At 39.6% G+C, this 19,509-nt stretch overlaps 2 protein-coding genes across 4 annotated transcripts in view; one reads left to right on the top strand and one right to left on the bottom strand.

Moving 5' to 3' along the window:
* The window catches only part of LOC140178699 (uncharacterized), a 29,383-nt gene that overhangs the window by 8,889 nt on the left and 985 nt on the right, over window positions 1-19,509 (bottom strand). Inside the window, exon 3 of one of the 2 annotated variants that reach the window (XM_072215928.1) lies at window positions 970-1,582. The exons of the other annotated variant lie outside the window; for it this stretch is intronic. Coding sequence (XP_072072029.1) covers window positions 1,500-1,582 — 83 coding nt within the window. The 3' untranslated portion in view covers window positions 970-1,499. Of the gene's footprint in view, window positions 1-969; window positions 1,583-19,509 lie in introns of those variants that run through there. 2 annotated transcript variants of the gene reach the window in all.
* On the top strand, window positions 16,007-19,482 carry LOC112722619 (small ribosomal subunit protein uS2-like). Of its 2 annotated transcripts, none has more exons than XM_072215923.1 (5): window positions 16,007-16,351; window positions 17,905-18,167; window positions 18,312-18,496; window positions 18,733-18,958; window positions 19,173-19,482. In XM_072215923.1, the coding sequence occupies exons 3-5, from the start codon at window positions 18,362-18,364 to the stop codon at window positions 19,247-19,249; spliced, it is 438 nt and encodes a 145-aa protein (XP_072072024.1). In that variant the 5' UTR covers window positions 16,007-16,351; window positions 17,905-18,167; window positions 18,312-18,361; the 3' UTR covers window positions 19,250-19,482. The 2 variants fall into 2 exon arrangements, with proteins under 2 accessions (XP_072072024.1, XP_072072021.1); XM_072215920.1 differs by having other exon boundaries at window positions 16,021-16,351; window positions 18,308-18,496.

Below are 19,509 nucleotides of genomic sequence, written 5' to 3'. Positions count from 1 at the left end.
AATCAAAAAGGGACTAAGAACATGCAAAAATCGAAAATTAAAAGAAAAACAAAAGCATGCAATTGACACCAAACTTAGAATATGAAACTAGACTCAACTAAAATACTCTAAACCAACAAAAATAAAACAGTCCTAATCTAAGCAACAAGATAAGCCGTCAGTTGTCCAAACTCAACAATCCCCGGCAACGGCGCCAAAAACTTGGTGCACGAAATTGCAATCACACTTTTGCAATCCCGCACAACTAACCAGCAAGTGCACTGGGTCGTCCAAGTAATACCTTGCGTGAGCAAGGGTCGATCCCACGGAGATTGTCGGCTTGAAGCAAGCTATGGTTATCTTGTAAATCTTAGTCAGGATATCAGAAATTATCAGGATTGATTGTGAAAAGCAAAAGAACATGAAATGATTACTTGTTTTGCAGTAATGGAGAATAAGTTGAGGTTTGGAGATGCTCCATCTTCTGAATCTCTACTTTCCTACTGTCTTCTTCTTCAAACACGCAAGTCTCCTCCCATGGCAAGCTGTATGTAGCGTTTCACCGTTGTCAATGGCTACCTCCCATCCTCTCAGTGAAAGCGATTGCATATGCTCTGTCACAGCATAGCGGAATTCATCTGTCGGTTCTCAATCAGGCCGGAATAGAATCCAGTGATTCTTTTGCGTCTGTCACTAACGCCCCGCCTTCAGGAGTTTGAAGCACGTCACAGTCATTCAATCATTGAATCCTACTCAGAATACCACAGACAAGGTTTAGACCTTCCGGATTCTCTTGAATGCTGCCATCAGTCCTAGCTTATACCACGAAGATTCCGATTAAAGAATCCAAGAGATAATTACTTAATCTAAGGTAGAACGGAGGTGGTTGTCAGGCACACGTTCATGGTTGAGAATGATGATGATTGTCACGGATCATCACATTCATCCGGATTAAGAACAAGTATTATCTTAGAATGGAAGCAAGCATGATTGAATGAGAAACAGTAGTAATTGCATTAATCCATCAAGACACAGCAGAGCTCCTCACCCCCCAACCATGGGGTTTAGAGACTCATGCCGTGGAAAATACACAAAGAAAGGTGTAAAGTGTCATGAGGTCATTCGGTACTGATACAATGTCAAAAGATCCTATTAATAGTAAACTAGTATCCTAGGGTATACAGAAATGAGTAAATGACGTAAAAATCCACTTCTGGGTCCACTTGGTGTGTGCTTGGGCTGAGCAATGAAGCATTTTCGTGTAGAGACCTTTTCTGGAGTTAAACGCCAGCTTTCATGCCAGTTTGGGCGTTTAACTCCAAGTTTTATGCCAGTTCCGGCGTTTAACGCTGGAATTTCTGAGGCCGAATTGCTACGCCGGTTTGGGCCATCAAATCTTGGGCAAAGTATAAACTATCATATATTGCTGGAAATCCCAGGATGTCTACTTTCCAATGCCGTTGAGAGCGCGCCAATTGGGCTTCTGTAGCTCCAGAAAATCCACTTCGAGTGCAGGGAGGTCAGAATCCAACAGCATCTGCAGTCCTTTTTGGTCTCGGAATCAGATTTTTGCTCAGGACCCTCAATTTCAGCCAGAAAATACCTGAAATCACAGAAAAACACACAAACTCATAGTAAAGTCCAGAAAAGTGAATTTTAGCTAAAAACTAATAAAAATATACTAAAATCCAACTAAATCATACTAAAAACATACTAAAAACAATGCCAAAAAGCATACAAATTATCTGCTCATCACTACTGCAGCGAACTGGTTCAATGTTGTCCGACCTATAAGGGCGTTATAAGCCGAGCTCACGTCGATGACAATATAGTCTATGCTCAATGTCCCTGACCAGGTTCCTTTTCCAAAAGTTGTATGTAGTGAGATGTATCCGAACGGTTGAATTGGGGTGTTCCCCAGTCCCAATAAGCTATTCGGATATGCTCTAAGCTCTTTCTCTTGTAAGCCGAGCTTGTCGAAGGCGACTTTGAATAGGATATCTACAGAGCTCCCTTGGTCTATCAATGTTTGGTGGAGATTAGCGTTGGCGAGTATAATAGTGATGACCATGGGATCATCATGCCCCGGGATGATGCCTGTTGCGTCTTCTTGGGTAATGGTAATAGTGGGGAGGTTGAGCGGCCTGTCTTCTTCTCCGACATGATATACCTCTTTAAGGTATCTTTTGCGAGATGATTTAGAGACCCCTCCTCCTGCGAATCCTCCATTGATCATGTGGTTATGCCTCTCGGGGGTACGAGGTGGACGCTCAGCTCTTCTGACCTCTTCATCTCTTCTTCTTTTCCTCGGTTCTTTCATTTTATTGGCTAAGTACCGATCTAGTCGCCCTTCTCGTGCCAATTTTTCTATGACATTCTTCAGGTCGGAGCACTCGTTGGTAGAGTGTCTGTAGATTCAGTGGTATTCGCAGTACTCTGTCCGACTCCCCCCTCCTCTTTTGTGTTTAATTGGGTGAGGTGGTGGTATCTTCTCAGTGTTGCATATCTCTCTGTATACATCTACGAGGGACACTCTTAGTGGAGTGTAGTTGTGGTATTTTCTAGGATTTTCAGTAGATTGGTCTTCTTTTTTTCTAGACTCTTTATCCTTGTCCCGAGGAAGGTATGAGAATCCAGATTTTGATTTTTCTCCTAGTCGAGAGTCCTCCTCTATGTTGATATACTTTTTTGCCCGTTCTTGTACCTCGTTCAGAGTTGTTGGGTATTTTTTGGGTATTGAGTGGCTGAAAGGTCCTTCTCGCAGGCCATTGATGAGACCCATGATAGCTGCTTCTGTTGGCAGACTTTGTATGTCCAGGCATACTTTGTTGAATCTTTTCATGTAGTTATAGAGGCTTTCTCGATCTCTTTACTTAATTTCTAACAGGCTAGGGGCGTGCTTGGCTTTATCTTTCTGTATGGAGAATCTAGCTAGGAAATTTTTGGCGAGGTCATCAAAACTTGCAATTGATCTTGGCGGCAGACTGTCGAATCACTTTATTGCCGTTTTGATTAGAGTAGTTGGGAAAGCTTTGCATCAAACAACGTCTGAAGCGTCAGTGAGATACATCCTGCTTCTGAAATTGCTGAGATGATGGCTTGGATCGAATGTACCATCGTAGGGGGTCATGTCGGGAGCTTTAAAATCCTTTGGGACTTTAGCTTTCATGATTTCTTTGGTGAATGGATCTTGGTCCTTATGGAAGCTATCTTCTCAGTCGGATCGAATGGTTCTAGTTTTGAGATCAACCTCGAGTTTCAAGAGCTTATCCTTTAGCTCTCGACGTCGTCTCGTCTCCCTTCGGAGGTCTTTCTCAGCTTTCCGTTGATGCTCGGCTTCTTTTTCGAGCTGTTTAAGGCAATCCTACTGAGCTTGTAGGGTATCTAGAATTTCTGCATTCGAAGACTGTTTGTCTCCCTTGGGTTGAGGCGTATCCTTAGATGTGGTATCCGTGTTTTTAAGTGGCATTCTATTTTCTAAGTCAGAATTGTGATCGTTGTCGAGGTTGTCCGCCATGGTGATGGGATGACTTCTAAGTCCCTGACAACGGCGCCAATGTTCCGGGGGTTACCTGAAATTGAAGGTCGATCTCGGATGAGATCTACTGTTGTGGTCGGAGCTGTCGTGTCTGACTTGTTGGACTTGGCGGTGCTGTTGATCCTTCGTCACCGGAGGGTGGTGGTACCTGCAAGAGACTTCGATGCTTAAGTTAGCACGTACTTTTGGCAGAATTTTGTGTAGAATCAGAGTATGAGTTATACTTGGGTGCTCCAGCATATTTATAGTAGTGTAGAGTGACCTTCTTTTGAGATAAGATAGTTATCTTATCTTATCTTTTTTAGAGGAACTGCCTTATCTTTCTTGGACTTGCCGCCTTTAGAATGAGCTTTGTTCCTTCATTCGGGCCTGCTTGGGCCTTTATGGTGATTTGGCTGAACTCTTTAGGAAGAGGTCGGTGGCGATCCAGCCTGAAGAGGTCGGTCGCTTGTGTCTTCAGTCAACTCGGGTTGCATAGCTTGACCCAGGGTATGAACAGAAAGCTTCGATACTACTCATAAAAAAGAAGGACAGTGGAATAAGATTATGTGTGGACTACTGACAGTTGAACAAGATCACCATTATAAACAAGTACCAGCTTCCTCGAGTTTTTGAAGATAGATCTGTTCAGGTTATTCGTGTAAAGGATTTAGATATACCAAAGACTACGTTTTAGACTAGATATAGTCATTATGAGTATACAATTATGTGATTTGAACTAACTAATGCTCCTGCTGTATTCATGGATTATATGAATCGCATCTTTCATCCGTATGTAGACCAATTCGTAGTGGTCTTTATAGATGGCATCCTCATTTATTCGAAGACAGAAAAGGAACATGAAGAATAATTCAGGATCATGTTGCAGATACTAAGGACCCGAAAGTTGTACGCAAAATTGTTGAAGTGTAAATTCTGGGAAAAGGAAGTTGCATTCTTAGGGCATGTTGTTACACTAGAAGGAATTTTAGTAGATCATTCCAAGATCGAAGCATTGGTGCAATAGGAACAGCCTACAACTATCACAAAGGTTCGGAGTTTTCTTGGACTAGCTGGATACTACCGGAAGTTTATCAAAGGATTTTAACACGACTTACCTGGAAAGAAGTACCATTTGTACGGATGACTGAATTTGAAAGGAGTTTTGAGATGCTAAAGGAGAAGTTAACGATGGCACATGTATTAACATTTTCAGATCCGCAGAGACCTTTTAAAGTGTATTGTGATGCTTTTTTCAAGGAGTTAGGGTGTGTATTGATGCAAGACAGGAACATAGTAGCTTACGTATCACGACAACTAAGACCTCATGAAGGGAATTATCAAACGCTTGATTTGGAATTAGCTGCAGTGGTTTTTTCTCTTAAAATATGGAGACATTTATATGGTGCTCAATTTGAAGTCTTCTTTGATCATAAGAGTCTAAAGTATATATTTGATCAGAAGGACCTGAATATGAGACAACGATTGTGGATGGAATTTTTGAAAGACTATGAGTTTAGGCTGAGCTATCATCCTGGGAAGGCAAATGTAGTGGCAGATTCTCTAAGCAGAAAAAGTTTGAGTGTTTCTTGGATTATGATAAAAGAAGAAGAGTTGCTTACAGAGTTTGAAAACCTAAAGTTGGGCATGATAGAAACCTCACATGGAGTTTGTATGCCACAACTTCATGTGACGTCGAATTTTAAGACTATTGTTTAACAAGCGCAAGATTTAGAAATGACAACCTTACTGGTGCGCATGAGGACAGAGAAAACAGAAGACTTATACCAGGACAAAGATAGGCTATGGAGATATAAGAACAAAATTTGTGTGCCTAATTTTGAAGTTATGATAGAAGATCTTGTTAGAGGCTTATCAAACCAGATTTTCTATACATCCTGGAGTAACAAAGATGTACTTGCTTACATTTCAAAGTGTCGAACTTTTCAGAAGATAAAGGGGATCATCAGAAACCTTCAAGAACCCTACAACCTCTGGAGATACCACAGTGGAAGTGGGAAGAGATTACGATGGACTTCATCACTGGGTTGCCAAGAACATCAACCAGACACGATGCTATATGGGTTATAGTGGACAGATTTACAAAATCAGAGCATTTTCTTCCAATCCAAGTTGATTATACCTTGGAGAGGAACGGATATATATTCAGAAAATAGTATGAATGCATGGAATACCTTCATTCATTGTTTCCGATCGAGATCTAAGATTTACTTTTAGGTTTTGGAGGAGCTTTTCAGAAAACATTTGGAACAGAATTGCATATGAGTTCGACGTATCATCCTCAGACAGATGGTAAATCAAAACAAACGATTCAAACATTGGAAGATATATTAAGGTCTTATGTAATGGAGCATTGATGAGCGAATAATTTATACGCTTTTTGGCATTGTTTTCAGTATGTTTTTAGTATATTTTAGTTAGTTTTTAGTATACTTTTATTAGTTTTTAGTTAAAATTCACTTTTCTGGACTTTACTATGAGTTTGTGTGTTTTTCTGTGATTTCAGGTATTTTCTGGCTGAAATTGAGGGTCCTGAGCAAAAATCTGATTTAGAGGCTGAAAAGGACTGCAGATGCTGTTGGATTCTGACCTCCCTGCACTCGAAGTGGATTTTCTGGAGCTACAGAAGCCCAATTGGCGCGCTCTCAACGGCGTTGGAAAGTAGACATTCTGGGCTTTCCAGCAATGTATAATCGTCCATACTTTGGAACTGGCATAAAAATTGGCATAAAAATTGGAGTTAAACGCCCAAACTGGCATGAAAGCTGGCGTTTAACTCCAGAAAAAGTCTCTACACATGAAAGCTTCAATGCTCAGCCCAAGCACACACTAAGTGGACCCAGAAGTGGATTTTTACGTCATTTACTCATTTCTGTATATCCTAGGTTACTAGCTTACTATTAATAGGATCTTTTGACATTGTATCTGTATCTCATGACACTTTACACGTTTCTTTGTGTACTTCCTACGGCATGAGTCTCTAAACCCCATGGTTGGGGGTGAGGAGCTCTGCTGTGTCTTGATGGATTAATGCAATTACTACTGTTTCTCATTCAATCATGCTTGCTTCCATTCTAAGATATCACTTGTTCCTAAACCTGATGAATGTGATGATCTGTGACACTCATCATCATTCTCAACTATGAACGTGTGCCTGACAACCACCTCCGTTCTACCTTAGATTGAGTAGATATCTCTTGGATTCCTTAATCCGAATCTTCGTGGTATAAGCTAGAACTGATGGCGGCATTCAAGAGAATCCGGAAGGTCTAAACCTTGTCTGTGGTATTCTGAGTAGGATTCAATGATTGAATGACTGTGACGAGCTTCAAACTCACGATTGTGGGGCGTTAGTGACAGACGCTAAAGAATCACTGGATTCTATTCCGACATGATCGAGAACCGACAGCTGGATAGCCGTGCCGTGACAGGGTGCGTTGAACATTTCCACTGAGAGGATGGGAGGTAGCCACTGACAACGGTGAAACCCTTGCATACAGCTTGCCATGGAAGGAGCCTTGCGTGCTTGAAGAAGAAGACAGTAGGAAAGCAGAGATTCAGAAGATAGAGCATCTCCAAAACCTCAACCTGTTCTCCATTACTGCAAAACAAGTACTTATTTCATGTTCTTTTACTTTTCACAATCAACCCTGATAATTATTGATATCCTGACTAAGAGTTACAAGATACCCATAGCTTGCTTCAAGCCGACAATCTCCGTGGGATCGACCCTTACTCACGTAAGGTATTACTTGGACGACCCAGTGCACTTGCTGGTTAGTTGTGCGGAATTGCAAAAGTGTGATTGCAATTTCGTGCACCAAGTTTTTGGCGCCGTTGCCGGGGATTGTTCGAGTTTGGACAACTGACGGTCTATCTTGTTGCTTAGATTAGGACTGTTCTGTTTTTGTCGGTTTAGAGTCTTTTATTTGAGTTTAGTTTCATATTTTAAGTTTGGTGTCAATTGCATGATTTTGTTTTTCTTTTAATTTTTGAATTTGCATGTCCTTAGTCCCTTTTTGATCTTTAAAAATTCTAGGTTTGGTGTCTTCCTTGTGTTTTCCTTTAGGTTTTCGAAAATTAGTGTTTGATTTTCTAAAAATTTTAAGTTTGGTGTCATTTTGTTGTTTTTCTCTTTCCTCATTTCAAAAAAAAAATCAAATCAAATCTTTTTCAAAATAATTTTCAATCATATCTTTTTAATTGCCAATTCCAAAATCTTTTTAATTAGTTGATTGATTTAGTTTTCAATTTGCTTTGATTTTATTTTTCTTTTAGTTTTCGAAATTTTATTTTATTTTCCTTTTGTTTTATTTTATTATTTTCGGTCATTTTTAAAAAAAAAATTATCTACTTGCAATCCATATCATTTCCCCTTTATCCATCATGGACCTAAGTGGAATTGAACAGTCCAGAAGGACTCTGGGGTTATATGCTAACCCCATTACAGCTGCATATGGGAGTAGCATCTGTACACCTCCCATCAAAGCAAGCAGCTTTGAGCTAAATCCTCAACTCATTATCATAGTGCAGCAAAACTGCCAGTATTCCGGTCTTCCACAAGAAGAACCTACTGAGTTTCTGGCATAGTTCTTGCAAATTGCTGACACAGTACATGATAAAGAGGTGGATCAGGATGTCTACAGACTATTACTATTTCCATTTGCTGTAAAAGATCAAGCTAAGAGGTGGTTGAATAACCAACCTACAGCAAGCATAAAGACATAGAAACAGTTATCAGACAAATTCCTGAATCACTTTTACCCTCCAAAGAGGATGACACAGCTAAGGCTGGACATCCAAGGCTTTAAACAAGAGGATAATGAATCCCTTTATAATGCCTGGGAGAGGTATAGAGGTATGCTAAGAAAATGCCCCTCTGAAATATTTTCAGAGTGGGTACAGTTAGACATCTTCTACTATGGGCTTACAGAAAAAGCTCAGATGTCTTTAGACCACTCAGCTGGTGGATCTATACACATGAGGAAGACAATTGAAGAGGCTCAAGAGCTTATAGACACTGTTGCTAGAAATCAATATTTGTACTCTAGCAATGAGTTCTCTCCAAAAGAGGAAGTCATGGTAGTAGCCACTGATCCTAATCCTCAAGAACAGATGATTGAGCTTAATCAACAATTACACCTGATGACAAAACAGTTAGCAGAATTTAAAGAGATGCTCCATGAAACTAAAATTGCTAGCAAGAACATAGAACTGCAGTTGAATCAAGCAAAACAGCAGATATCTAAACAGATAACAGAAGAATGTCAAGCAGTTCAACTGAGGAGTGGGAAGACATTGAATAACACTGCTCAAAGTAGCAAAAAGCCAAATAAGGAACAATTGACAGAGGATAACCAAACCACTGTCCAAAATCCCTCTGAGGACAGTAAGAGCCCAGAGAGGAGTACTTTTGGCGTTCAAACGCCAGAAAGGGGAGGAAAGCTGGCGTTAAACGCCCATTCCCTGCCCAGTTCTGGCGTTCAAACGCCAGAAAAGGGAGAGAAGTTGGTGTTAAATGCCCAATCTTCACCCATTCCTGGCGTTCAGACGTCAAGGGAGGATCAGACACCTGAGAGTGCTGACAGTAATCCCTCTAAAAAGGCTTCTTCAACCACTTCTGTAAGGAATAAACCTGTAGCAACTAAGGTTGAAGAATATAAAGCCAAGATGCCTTATCCTCAGAAACTCCGCCAAGCGGAACAGGATAAGCAATTTGCCCGCTTTGCAGACTATCTAAGGACTCTTGAAATAAATATTCCGTTTGCAGAGGCACTTGAGCAAATACCTTCTTATGCTAAGTTCATGAAAGAGATCTTAAGTCATAAGAAGGATTGGAGAGAAACTGAAAAGGTATTTCTCACTGAAGAATGCAGTGCAGTCATTCTGAAAAGCTTACCAGAAAAGCTTCAAGATCCAGGGAGCTTTATGATACCATGCACATTAGAAGGTGCCTGCACCAAGACAGCCCTAGGTGATCTTGGAGCAAGCATCAATCTAATACCTGCATCCACTATCAGAAAGCTTGGGTTGACTGAAGAAGTCAGACCAACCCGGATATGCCTTCAACTTGCTGATGGCTCCATTAAACACCCATCAGGCATAATAGAGGACATGATTGTCAAGGTTGGGCCATTCGCCTTTCCAACTGACTTTGTGGTGCTGGAAATGGAGGAGCACAAGAGTGCAACTCTCATTCTAGGAAGACCTTTCCTAGCAACTGGACGAACTCTCATTGATGTACAAAAAGAAGAAGTAACCCTGAGAGTCAATGAGGATGAGTTCAAGTTGAATGCTGTAAAAGCTATGCAGCATCCAGACACACCAAATGACTGCATGGGCGCTGACATTATTGACTCTTTGGTGGAAGAGATCAATATGATTGAAAGCCTAGAATCAGAGCTTGAGGACATCTTCAAGGATACTCAACCTGATGAAGAAGAACCAGAGGAAACAAAGGAATTTTCGAAAATTCTTCAGGAGGAGGATAAGCCTCCCAAACCTGAACTCAAACCACTACCACCATCCCTGAAGTATGCATTTCTGGGAGAGGGTGACACTTTTCCAGTGATTATAAGCTCTGCTTAAATTCACAGGAAGAGGAAGCACTGATTCAAGTGCTAAGGACACACAAGACAGCTCTTGGGTGGTCCATAAGTGATCTTAAGGGCATTAGCCCAGCTAGATGCATGCACAAGATCCTGTTGGAGGATAATGCCAAACCAGTGGTCCAACCACAAAGGAGGCTAAATCCAGCCATGAAGGAGGTGGTGCAGAAAGAGGTCACTAAATTACTAGAGGCTGGGATTATTTATCCTATTTCTGATAGCCCCTGGGTGAGCCCTGTCCAAGTTGTCCCCAAAAAGGGAGGCATGATAGTGATTCGTAATGAAAAAAATGAACTGGTTCCTACAAGAACAGTCACAGGGTGGCGTATGTGTATTGACTACAGGAGGCTCAATACAGCCACCAGAAAGGATCATTTTCCTTTACCATTCATAGACCAAATGCTAGAAAGACTAGCTGGTCATGATTATTACTGCTTTTTGGATGGCTATTCAGGTTACAACCAAATTGTAGTAGATCCTCAGGACCAAGAGAAAACAGCATTTACTTGCCCTTCTGGCGTGTTTGCCTACAAGAGGATGCCTTTTGGTCTGTGTAATGCTCCTGCAACCTTTCAGAGATGCATGCTATCCATCTTCTCTGATATGGTGGAGAAATTCCTGGAAGTCTTCATGGATGACTTCTCAGTATATGGAGACTCATTCAGCTCCTGTCTTCACCACCTAGCACTTGTCCTGAAAAGGTGCCAAGAGACTAACCTGGTTTTAAACTGGGAGAAATGTCACTTTATGGTGACTGAGGGAATTGTCCTTGGGCACAAAATTTCGAGCAGGGGAATAGGGGTGGATAAATCAAAGGTAGAGGTAATTGAAAAATTACCACCACCTGCCAATGTTAAGGCAATCAAAAGTTTTCTGGGGCATGCAGGATTCTACAGAAGGTTTATAAAGGATTTTTCAAAAATTGCAAAACCTTTGAGCAACCTGCTAGTTGCTGACACACCATTTGTGTTTGACACACAGTGTCTGCAAGCATTTGAAACCCTGAAAGCCAAGCTGGTCACAACACCAGTCATCTCTGCACCAGACTGGACATTGCCATTTGAACTAATGTGTGATGCCAGTGACCATGCCATTAGTGCAGTGTTGGAACAGAGGCATAACAAGCTTCTGCACGTCATTTATTATGCCAGCAGTGTTCTAAATGATGCACAGACGAATTACACAACCACAGAAAAAGAGTTACTTGCAGTGGTCTATGCCATTGACAAGTTTAGATCCTATTTAGTGGGGTCCAAGGTGATTGTGTACACTGACCATGCTGCTCTTAAGTACTTACTCACAAAGCAGGATTCAAAACCCAGGCTTATAAGATGGGTGTTGCTTCTGCAAGAGTTTGATATAGAAATAAGAGACAGAAAAGGGACAGAGAACCAAGTAGCTGATCATCTGTCCCGAATAGAACCAGTAGCTGGGGCGTCCCTCCCTTCTACTGAGATCTCTGAGACTTTCCCAGATGAGCAACTCTTTGCCATCCAGGAAGCTCCATGGTTCGTAGATATTGCAAATTATAAAGCTGTCAGGTTCATACCACAGGAGTACAGCAGAGTGCAAAGAAAGAAATTAATTTCAGACGCCAAGTACTACCTATGGGATGAGCCATATCTCTTCAAGAGATGTGCAGACGGAATGATCCGCAGATGTGTACCCAGAGAAGAAGCACAGAGGATCCTGTGGCATTGCCATGGATCACAGTATGGGGGACATTTTGGAGGTGAGCGAACAGCCACTAAGGTCCTCCAATGTGGCTTCTACTGGCCTACTCTCTATAGAGATGCCCGAGAGTTTGTACGTAACTGTGACAGCTGTCAAAGAGCTGGTAACTTACCTCATGGATACGCCATGCCTCAACAAGGGATCTTAGAGATTGAGTTGTTTGATGTATGGGAAATTGACTTTATGGGTCCATTCCCACCATCATACCCAAACACTTACATTCTGGTGACAGTGGACTATGTATCTAAATGGGTAGAAGCAATTGCTACACCCAATAATGATACTAGAACCGTGCTGAAATTTCTCCAGAAACACATCTTCAGCAGATTTGGTGTTGCCAGAGTCATAATCAGTGATGGGGGTACTCATTTCTGCAATAAACAGCTTTACTCCGCTATGGTCTGATATGGAATTAGCCACAAAGTGGCTATCCCGTATCATCCACAGACAAATGGGCAAGCTGAAGTCTCTAACAGAGAGCTAAAAAGAATCCTAGAATGGACTGTGATAGCCCGAAGAAAGGATTGGGCAAGGAGCTTGGATGATGCTCTGTGGGCATACAGAACAGCATTTAAGACCCCAATAGGAACCTCACCATACCAACTTGTGTATGGCAAGGCCTGTCATTTGCCAGTGGAACTGGAACATAAAGCCTACTGGGTAACCAGATTCCTAAACCTGGATGCTAAGTTAGCTGGTGAAAAGAGATTACTCCAGCTAAATGAGCTAGATGAATTTAGACTCAGTGCCTTTGAAAATGCAAAGATTTATAAGGAAAAGGCAAAGAAGTGGCATGACAAGAAGTTGTCATCCAGAGTCTTTGAGCCAGGACAAAAAGTTCTGCTCTTCAACTCTAGGCTCAGATTGTTCCCAGGAAAACTTAAATCCCGGTGGAGGGGTCCGTATGTGATTACAGGAGTGTCACCATATGGATATGTTGAGCTTCGGGATATTGATTCTGACAAAAAGTTCATTGTTAATGGACAGAGGATCAAGCATTATCTTGAAAGCAATTTTGAGCAGGAATTGTCAAAACTGAGGCTGGAATGATCCTCAGTAAAGGTCCAGCTAAAGACAATAAAGAAGCGCTTGCTGGGAGGCAACCCAGTCATTAGCAGGTTATATATTTTATTTCTACAAGGGCAATTATCAAAATTGAAGGAATTCACAGAGTTACAGAAAGATTCAGTGCAAAAAGCAGAGAAAAAGAGCTTACTGGCAAAAAAACGCCAGTAAGGGGTACTTTGGGCGTTAAACGCCAGAATGGGCACCATTCTGGGCGTTTAACGCCAGTAAGGGTGCCATTTTGGGCGTTAAACGCCAGAATGGGCACCATTCTGGGCGTTTAACGCCAGGTGTGCAGCATCCTGGGCGTTTAACAAAACGCCCAGTGACAAAGGGGATTCCGGCGTTTAATGCCAGCCAGGGTACCTGGCTGGGCGTTAAACGCCCACAATGGCTAGCAAATGGGCGTTAAACGCCAGAATGGATGCCATTCTGGGCGTTTAACGCCAAAAAGGTGGAGGACAGAGATTTTGCTTTCTGATTAAATTTTTTTCAAACTTTCCTTTTTTGAACCATACTTTTCTACACAAACACATTTCAAACTTTCATCATTTATATTCAAATCTTCAAAAAAATTAAAATCATTCTTCAAATATCTCTCAAATCCTTCCCAAATCTTGTTCAAAAACTCAACTTTCTCTCAAATTCTTTCCATATCTTCTCAAATCTCCCTCCAAATTTTCGAAATCTCTCCTTCCCCCCTATAAATACACGTTCGGCCTCCCTCTTCCCCCACACCATTCGAATTTGCTCTTCTCCTCTCTCTCCTCTCTCCTCTTTCCTTTCTTTTGCTTGAGGACAAGCAAACCTCTAAGTTTGGTGTGCTTTTCTGTGATCACTCAAGCCAAGATTTATCAAGATCATGGCTCCTAAGGGAAAACAAACCAATTTAAGAGGAAAGAAAGAGAATAATCCAAAGAATCTTTGGAATCAAGAGAAGTTCTTAACCAAAGAACATGAAGAACATTATCATAAAATAATGGGTCTGAGGTCAGTGATCCCGGAAGCCAAATTCGATCTGAAAGAAGATGAATATCCGGGGATCCAAGAGCAAATTCGAAACAGAGGATGGGAAGTTCTACCCAATCCTGAGATAAAGGTTGGAAGAAATATGGTTCAGGAATTCTACTCAAATCTGTGGCTGACAGATAAGCAGAGAATGACTGGAACTGCTTTCCATACTTACAGAATCATGGTCAGAGGGAAAGTTATCTACTTCCATCTGGACAAAATAAGAGAAATCTTCAAATTGCCTCAACTGCAAGATGATCCTGAATCCTTTAATAGGAGAATGGTGAGAGCTGATAAAGGGTTGGATCAAGTTCTAGAGGACATATGCCTCCCTAGAACTAAGTGGATAACCAATTCAAAGGGTGTCCCAAACCAACTCAAGAGGGGAGACCTCAAACCAATTGCAAGAGGTTGGCTAGACTTTATTGGACATTCCATATTGCCCACTAGCAACCGTTCTGAGGTCACTGTCAAGAGAACAGTGATGATTCATTGCATTATGCTTGGAAAAGAAGTGGAGGTTCACCATCTGATTGCTTGTGAGATCTACACAATTGCAAATAAGAATTCCACTGAAGCTAAACTGGCTTACCCAAGCTTGATCTCCTTGCTCTGTAAAGAGGCTGGGGTGAAGATAGGAGTGGATAAATTCATACCCATTGAACATCCAATCACCAAGAAGTCAATGGAAGGACAAATGCAAGACAACTCTATCAAGAAGAGGGCGCAGGAGTTCCTCCCTGAACTCCCTAAAATTGACTACTGGACCAGCCTAGAAGCATCTATCACCAAGTTGCAAGAAACTATGGAGCAACTTAAGGAAGAACAGCAGAATCAGAACTGCATGCTTTGCAAATTGCTGAAGGAACAAGAGAAGCAGGGGCGTGAACTTCAAGAGTTGAAACGCCAAAAGCTCTCCTTTCAAGTTGAGGGAGCATCCACTTCTCAAAGTCAAGGTTGTTGAGTCCTAACTCTATGATAACCTCTATCATTAGGAGCCTATTTGAATTTTTTATTTTCTATTCCTACTAGTCTTATCTTATATCTATTTTTGAGTCTTGTTCTTAATTCATAATTAATAAAATTTAAAGTTCATGCCTTAAAGCTATGAATGTCCTATGAATCCATCACCTCTCTTAAATGAAAAATGCTTTAATCACAAAAGAACAAGAAGTACAGGATTTCGAATTCATCTTTGAAACTATTAATATTTTTTATTTTTATTTAATTAAAAGGGTATTTTAGTAAAAGTGGTGATATACTATATATTTAAAAAAAATTAAATGTTGACGTGGAAAATAAATTCCACATGTCTTATTGTTATTTGTCCATATTTTAAACGTATCGGTACGTATTAATTTATCATCGTACTGTAGCAAACATCTTTTCTCAAACAATAAATAGCATGAATATGCATTAATCCGTTATTATTGTACGCACAAATTAATTAAATAACTGTTATACTATTGGTGCTCTGATATGTTTCTTACGGCATAAATTTGAGGTATTAGCAAATTGTGTTGTATTATTATTCTGAGAATTGGATCGATCAGATTAATTAGGAATTATTTATCAAACAAGTTCAATTCAAGATAAAAATTGATTAGTAATGAATTAATTAAAAATAAAAAAATTAATTAAATAATGATTAATTAGTTGAACCAATTTAATTTTTTAATAATAAACTAATATAAAATAATAAAATATAAAAAATTATTTATTTTAAAAAAATTATATATTTTTTACATAAATATATTATTTTATTATATTTAATTTAATTTAATTTAATTTTAGTTTAATTTTTAGCTTTGCTGGTTCGATTACGGATTTAGTTTTCAGTAAGCATGACAAAAATTTCCGGCGGGACGGGTACCCGCAGGGATTTATCCATCAGAGAGCAGATATGGGGGTAATTTTTACCCGTAGGGACGGGAGACGGGGCCCCGTATAATAAACGGCACGGGGGAGGGCCGTGGAGACCCGTTAAATCCCTGTTTGTGTGGAAAGACAAAAATGCCCTGATATATATATATATATATATATATATATATATATATATATATATATATATATATATATATATATATATATATATATAATATGTGAGCCACTCTCATTTGAACATAACCTAACCCTAGCCGTCCTGCTTCAGAGATAGACAGAGAGTAAGAACTAAGCTGAGACCTGAGACTCTCATTTCCACTCCTCCACAAACCCTTAGCCCCTCCTGCCTCCTTCCCGCTGACCGCCGACCGTCGTCGCCGCCTTCCACCCTCTGGTCTCTCAGCGCCGCCTCCCACCCCAAACTCAGCAACGTCGTCGTCTTTTCCTGGTCGTGGTCGTCATCTTCTCCTGTTCGCGTTGCTGGTCTTCGCTGGACGTTAGTCTTCCTTCCCCTTTTCTCCATCAGGTTCAGGTAAGTCAGCCCTGGTCTTCGCTAGTCTTCCATCCCCTTTTCTGAATTTAGATTTCTGAATTAGGGTAACGAATTTGGGTGTTCTGAATTAATGAGATTCCTATTAATCTGAATTTTTGTGTTTTGAATTTCTGGATTTTTGAGTTTTGAGTTGCTGAATTTTTGATTAGGTTACTAAATTTCTAAATTTCTAATTAGGTTAATGAATTTCTGATTTGGTTAACGAATTTTTGAATTTTTGGTTAGGTTAATGATTTTCTGACTATGAATTTTTGAATTCTGGTTGTGTAATTTATATTTTTGAGTTAGGTTGATATGAATTTGATTTCTGATTCTGATTAATATTTCTGAGTTAATATTGAGTTAATCTAAAGTTAGGTTAATCTGATTCCGATTATGAATTTCTGGTTGTGTAATTTATATTTCTGAGTTAATAGTCTGAATTGGACTAATTTTTTGGGTCGTCCTAATTTTCAAAACTATGCCTCATAGTTTATCGGTGCCATGTTTGTTTCTGCATAAAAGTTTATTATGCTAAGTCCAAATGGTTTCATTCTTTTCAAAAGTCATTGCAAAACAATTTGATAAACAATATTTGCATTTTTATTCTAGCGAAGAGTTGTTCCTATTTAAATATTTGATTACTTTAGATATGATATTGAGTGATGATTACTGTCTTGGCAGTTAAGTCTGAATGAATTAGGCCAAATAAATATATAAGAGCGAGGCACATAATACAATTTAAAAGGGATTGGAGTATTCGACATTGGACTTTATATATATATAAAGCTTAGAAGAAGGATAGAAACAGAATATAACCGAATTGGTTAATGACTTAGACTCTAATCTGCTACTCTGCTTCCAGTTCCTTTATTCTTTAATCTGTTTCACTATATATATAAAGCTTAGAAGAAGGATAGAAACAGAATATAACCGAATTGGTTAATGACTTAGACTCTAATTTACCACCCTGCTTCCAGTTTCTTTATTCTTTGATTTGTTTCACTAGACCAAACAGTTTTAACTAATATCATATTCATATCTAAGTAGTGTTATTTGAATAGTTTGGAGAGCTCAATTTTAATTTATAATTTATGCTTACGAGGAGGAAGAAGAGGGCATTGGTGTCATTTCACAACAAAACTAGGGTTTAGAGAAATAGAAACGGATGTGCGTAGTTGAGTTGTTCAGTTCTTGAAATCTAATGCAAACAACACAGATGTGCGTAGTTATTTTTTGTAATACATTACTTGCTCTTTTGTGAATTTTGTATTCGATTTTTTTACATTTATCTTTTCCTGTATCTAGGGTTTCTTTTTTGATATATACTTTTTATAAATTTGTTATAATCTAGTGGTTTGTCAATTTTTCTTTATTTGTTTCGTGCTTTCTATTCAAAGAGGCAATTTAATTTCTAATAAGGATTTTGATACGAGTAAGTGTATTTTGTATGACCACCTTTGTGTTCAAAACATCTTATAATCATAATTTTATGATAGAGCTTATGAAAGCATTTTTATGTTTGGTTGATTTTTCGTATTCCTTGTTCCTAGGTATTTACATAATTAACCTTGGCAAGACATGGGAGAAGTTCCAACTTGCTGCTAGGATTATTATTGCTATCGAGAACCCGCAGGACATCATTGTTCAGTCTGCTAGGCCATATGGTCAGAGAGTTGTCCTTAAGTTTGCACAATACACTGGTGCGAATGCAATTGCTGGAAGGCACACTCCTGGAACATTCACTAATCAAATGCAAACATCCTATAACGAGCCTCGTCTACTCATTCTGACTGATCCAAGGACTGATCATCAGGTGCCACTTATGTTATTCACTTGTTTCATTATTAACTGTCAATATGTTTTTTGTGGGAGTTTGAAATTCTGTTATTAATTGATCTCGTCTTGGGTTTGTTTTCTATTTTTTTTTCAAAAAAATATCTGTATCCCATTAAGGAAGGTGCTCTTGGAAATATTCTGACCATTGCCTTCTGTGACACCGATTCTCCGATGCACTATGTTGATGTTGGCATTCCTGCCAATAACAAGGGGAAGCACAGTATTGATTGTCTGTTTTGGTTATTAGCAAGGATGGCTCTACATATGAGGGGTACTATTCGTCCGGGGCTTAAGTGGGACGTGATGGTAAACTAATTTTTGCTCTTAACGGATTGAACTATTATTATTTTGTAGCACTTTTAGATTTATTGTGTTTCCCAATGTCTGCATTGTAAGTGTTTGATCTCGTATGCACTTATTTAGAACAATCTTTCTTGCTGTACATATAGGTGTAAAAAATTTCATATTTTAACAAAAGATAGTAGTCTTATTATGTGGTTTTCTTTGAACCTTAGCTAAATTTGTCAACTTTTCATGTATAGGTGGATTTATTCTTCTATAGAGAACCTGAAGAGGCCAAGAAACAAGAGGAGGAGGAATTACCAGCTGCCCCAGAATATGCCATTCAAGATTTTGGTGCTGCTGGCATTGCCGGCTTCCCCGCAGCTGATGGAGAATGGGGGGCTGTTACAGCTAAACAATCCTGGACTGAACTAGTTCCTCAGCAACCCATTCCAGCTGCTCCTGTTAACTGCGCCTCAGACGCCGGTAAGAATAATTATTTCCACTCTATATCTGTTAAATTTGATGCAACATAATTATCGCATTTGCTTCTAATATGTTCTAGTCAAATAATTCTGGGTTGTTGTGATGAATCATTCTCCCTCGATATGCAAGAAAATCTGTGCGCCTTAACATAGTTCTGTCAAAAATTGTGATGGCAATTTATTTGACCCAAGTTCTTTTGTATCCGCAACTGCAGGTGATTGGGAGCCAGTTCTAGCTCCACAGGCATCCGTTCCTGCACCTGGAGGTGTTGCTCCCCCTGGCTGGGACTAGGCATCGAGTTTGGAATTTTGTTTCTATGTTTTCTTTGCTTCCTGAGTAATTTTCCTTCCGGGATTATTTCTTTAGGAAACATACATATTTAGTATTTTGTAGTCTTGGTATTGAGTTTTAAAATTTTGTTGATGTATCGATGGAAGCTTGTTTAGTTTCAACAATTTAAGAGGATTCGTAATGGAAGTTTGAGCAGTTAATTGACAACGACATGCTACTTTTTGAAAGAGAAATTTGTTCTTGGTGATTGTTCTTCAGTT

Source organism: Arachis hypogaea, chromosome 2 (genome assembly GCF_003086295.3).
Source record: "Arachis hypogaea cultivar Tifrunner chromosome 2, arahy.Tifrunner.gnm2.J5K5, whole genome shotgun sequence".
In the NCBI taxonomy this organism is placed as follows: Eukaryota; Viridiplantae; Streptophyta; class Magnoliopsida; order Fabales; family Fabaceae; genus Arachis; species Arachis hypogaea.
Note: the sequence above shows the minus strand (reverse complement) of the source record. Positions and strands in the feature narration are given on the sequence as shown.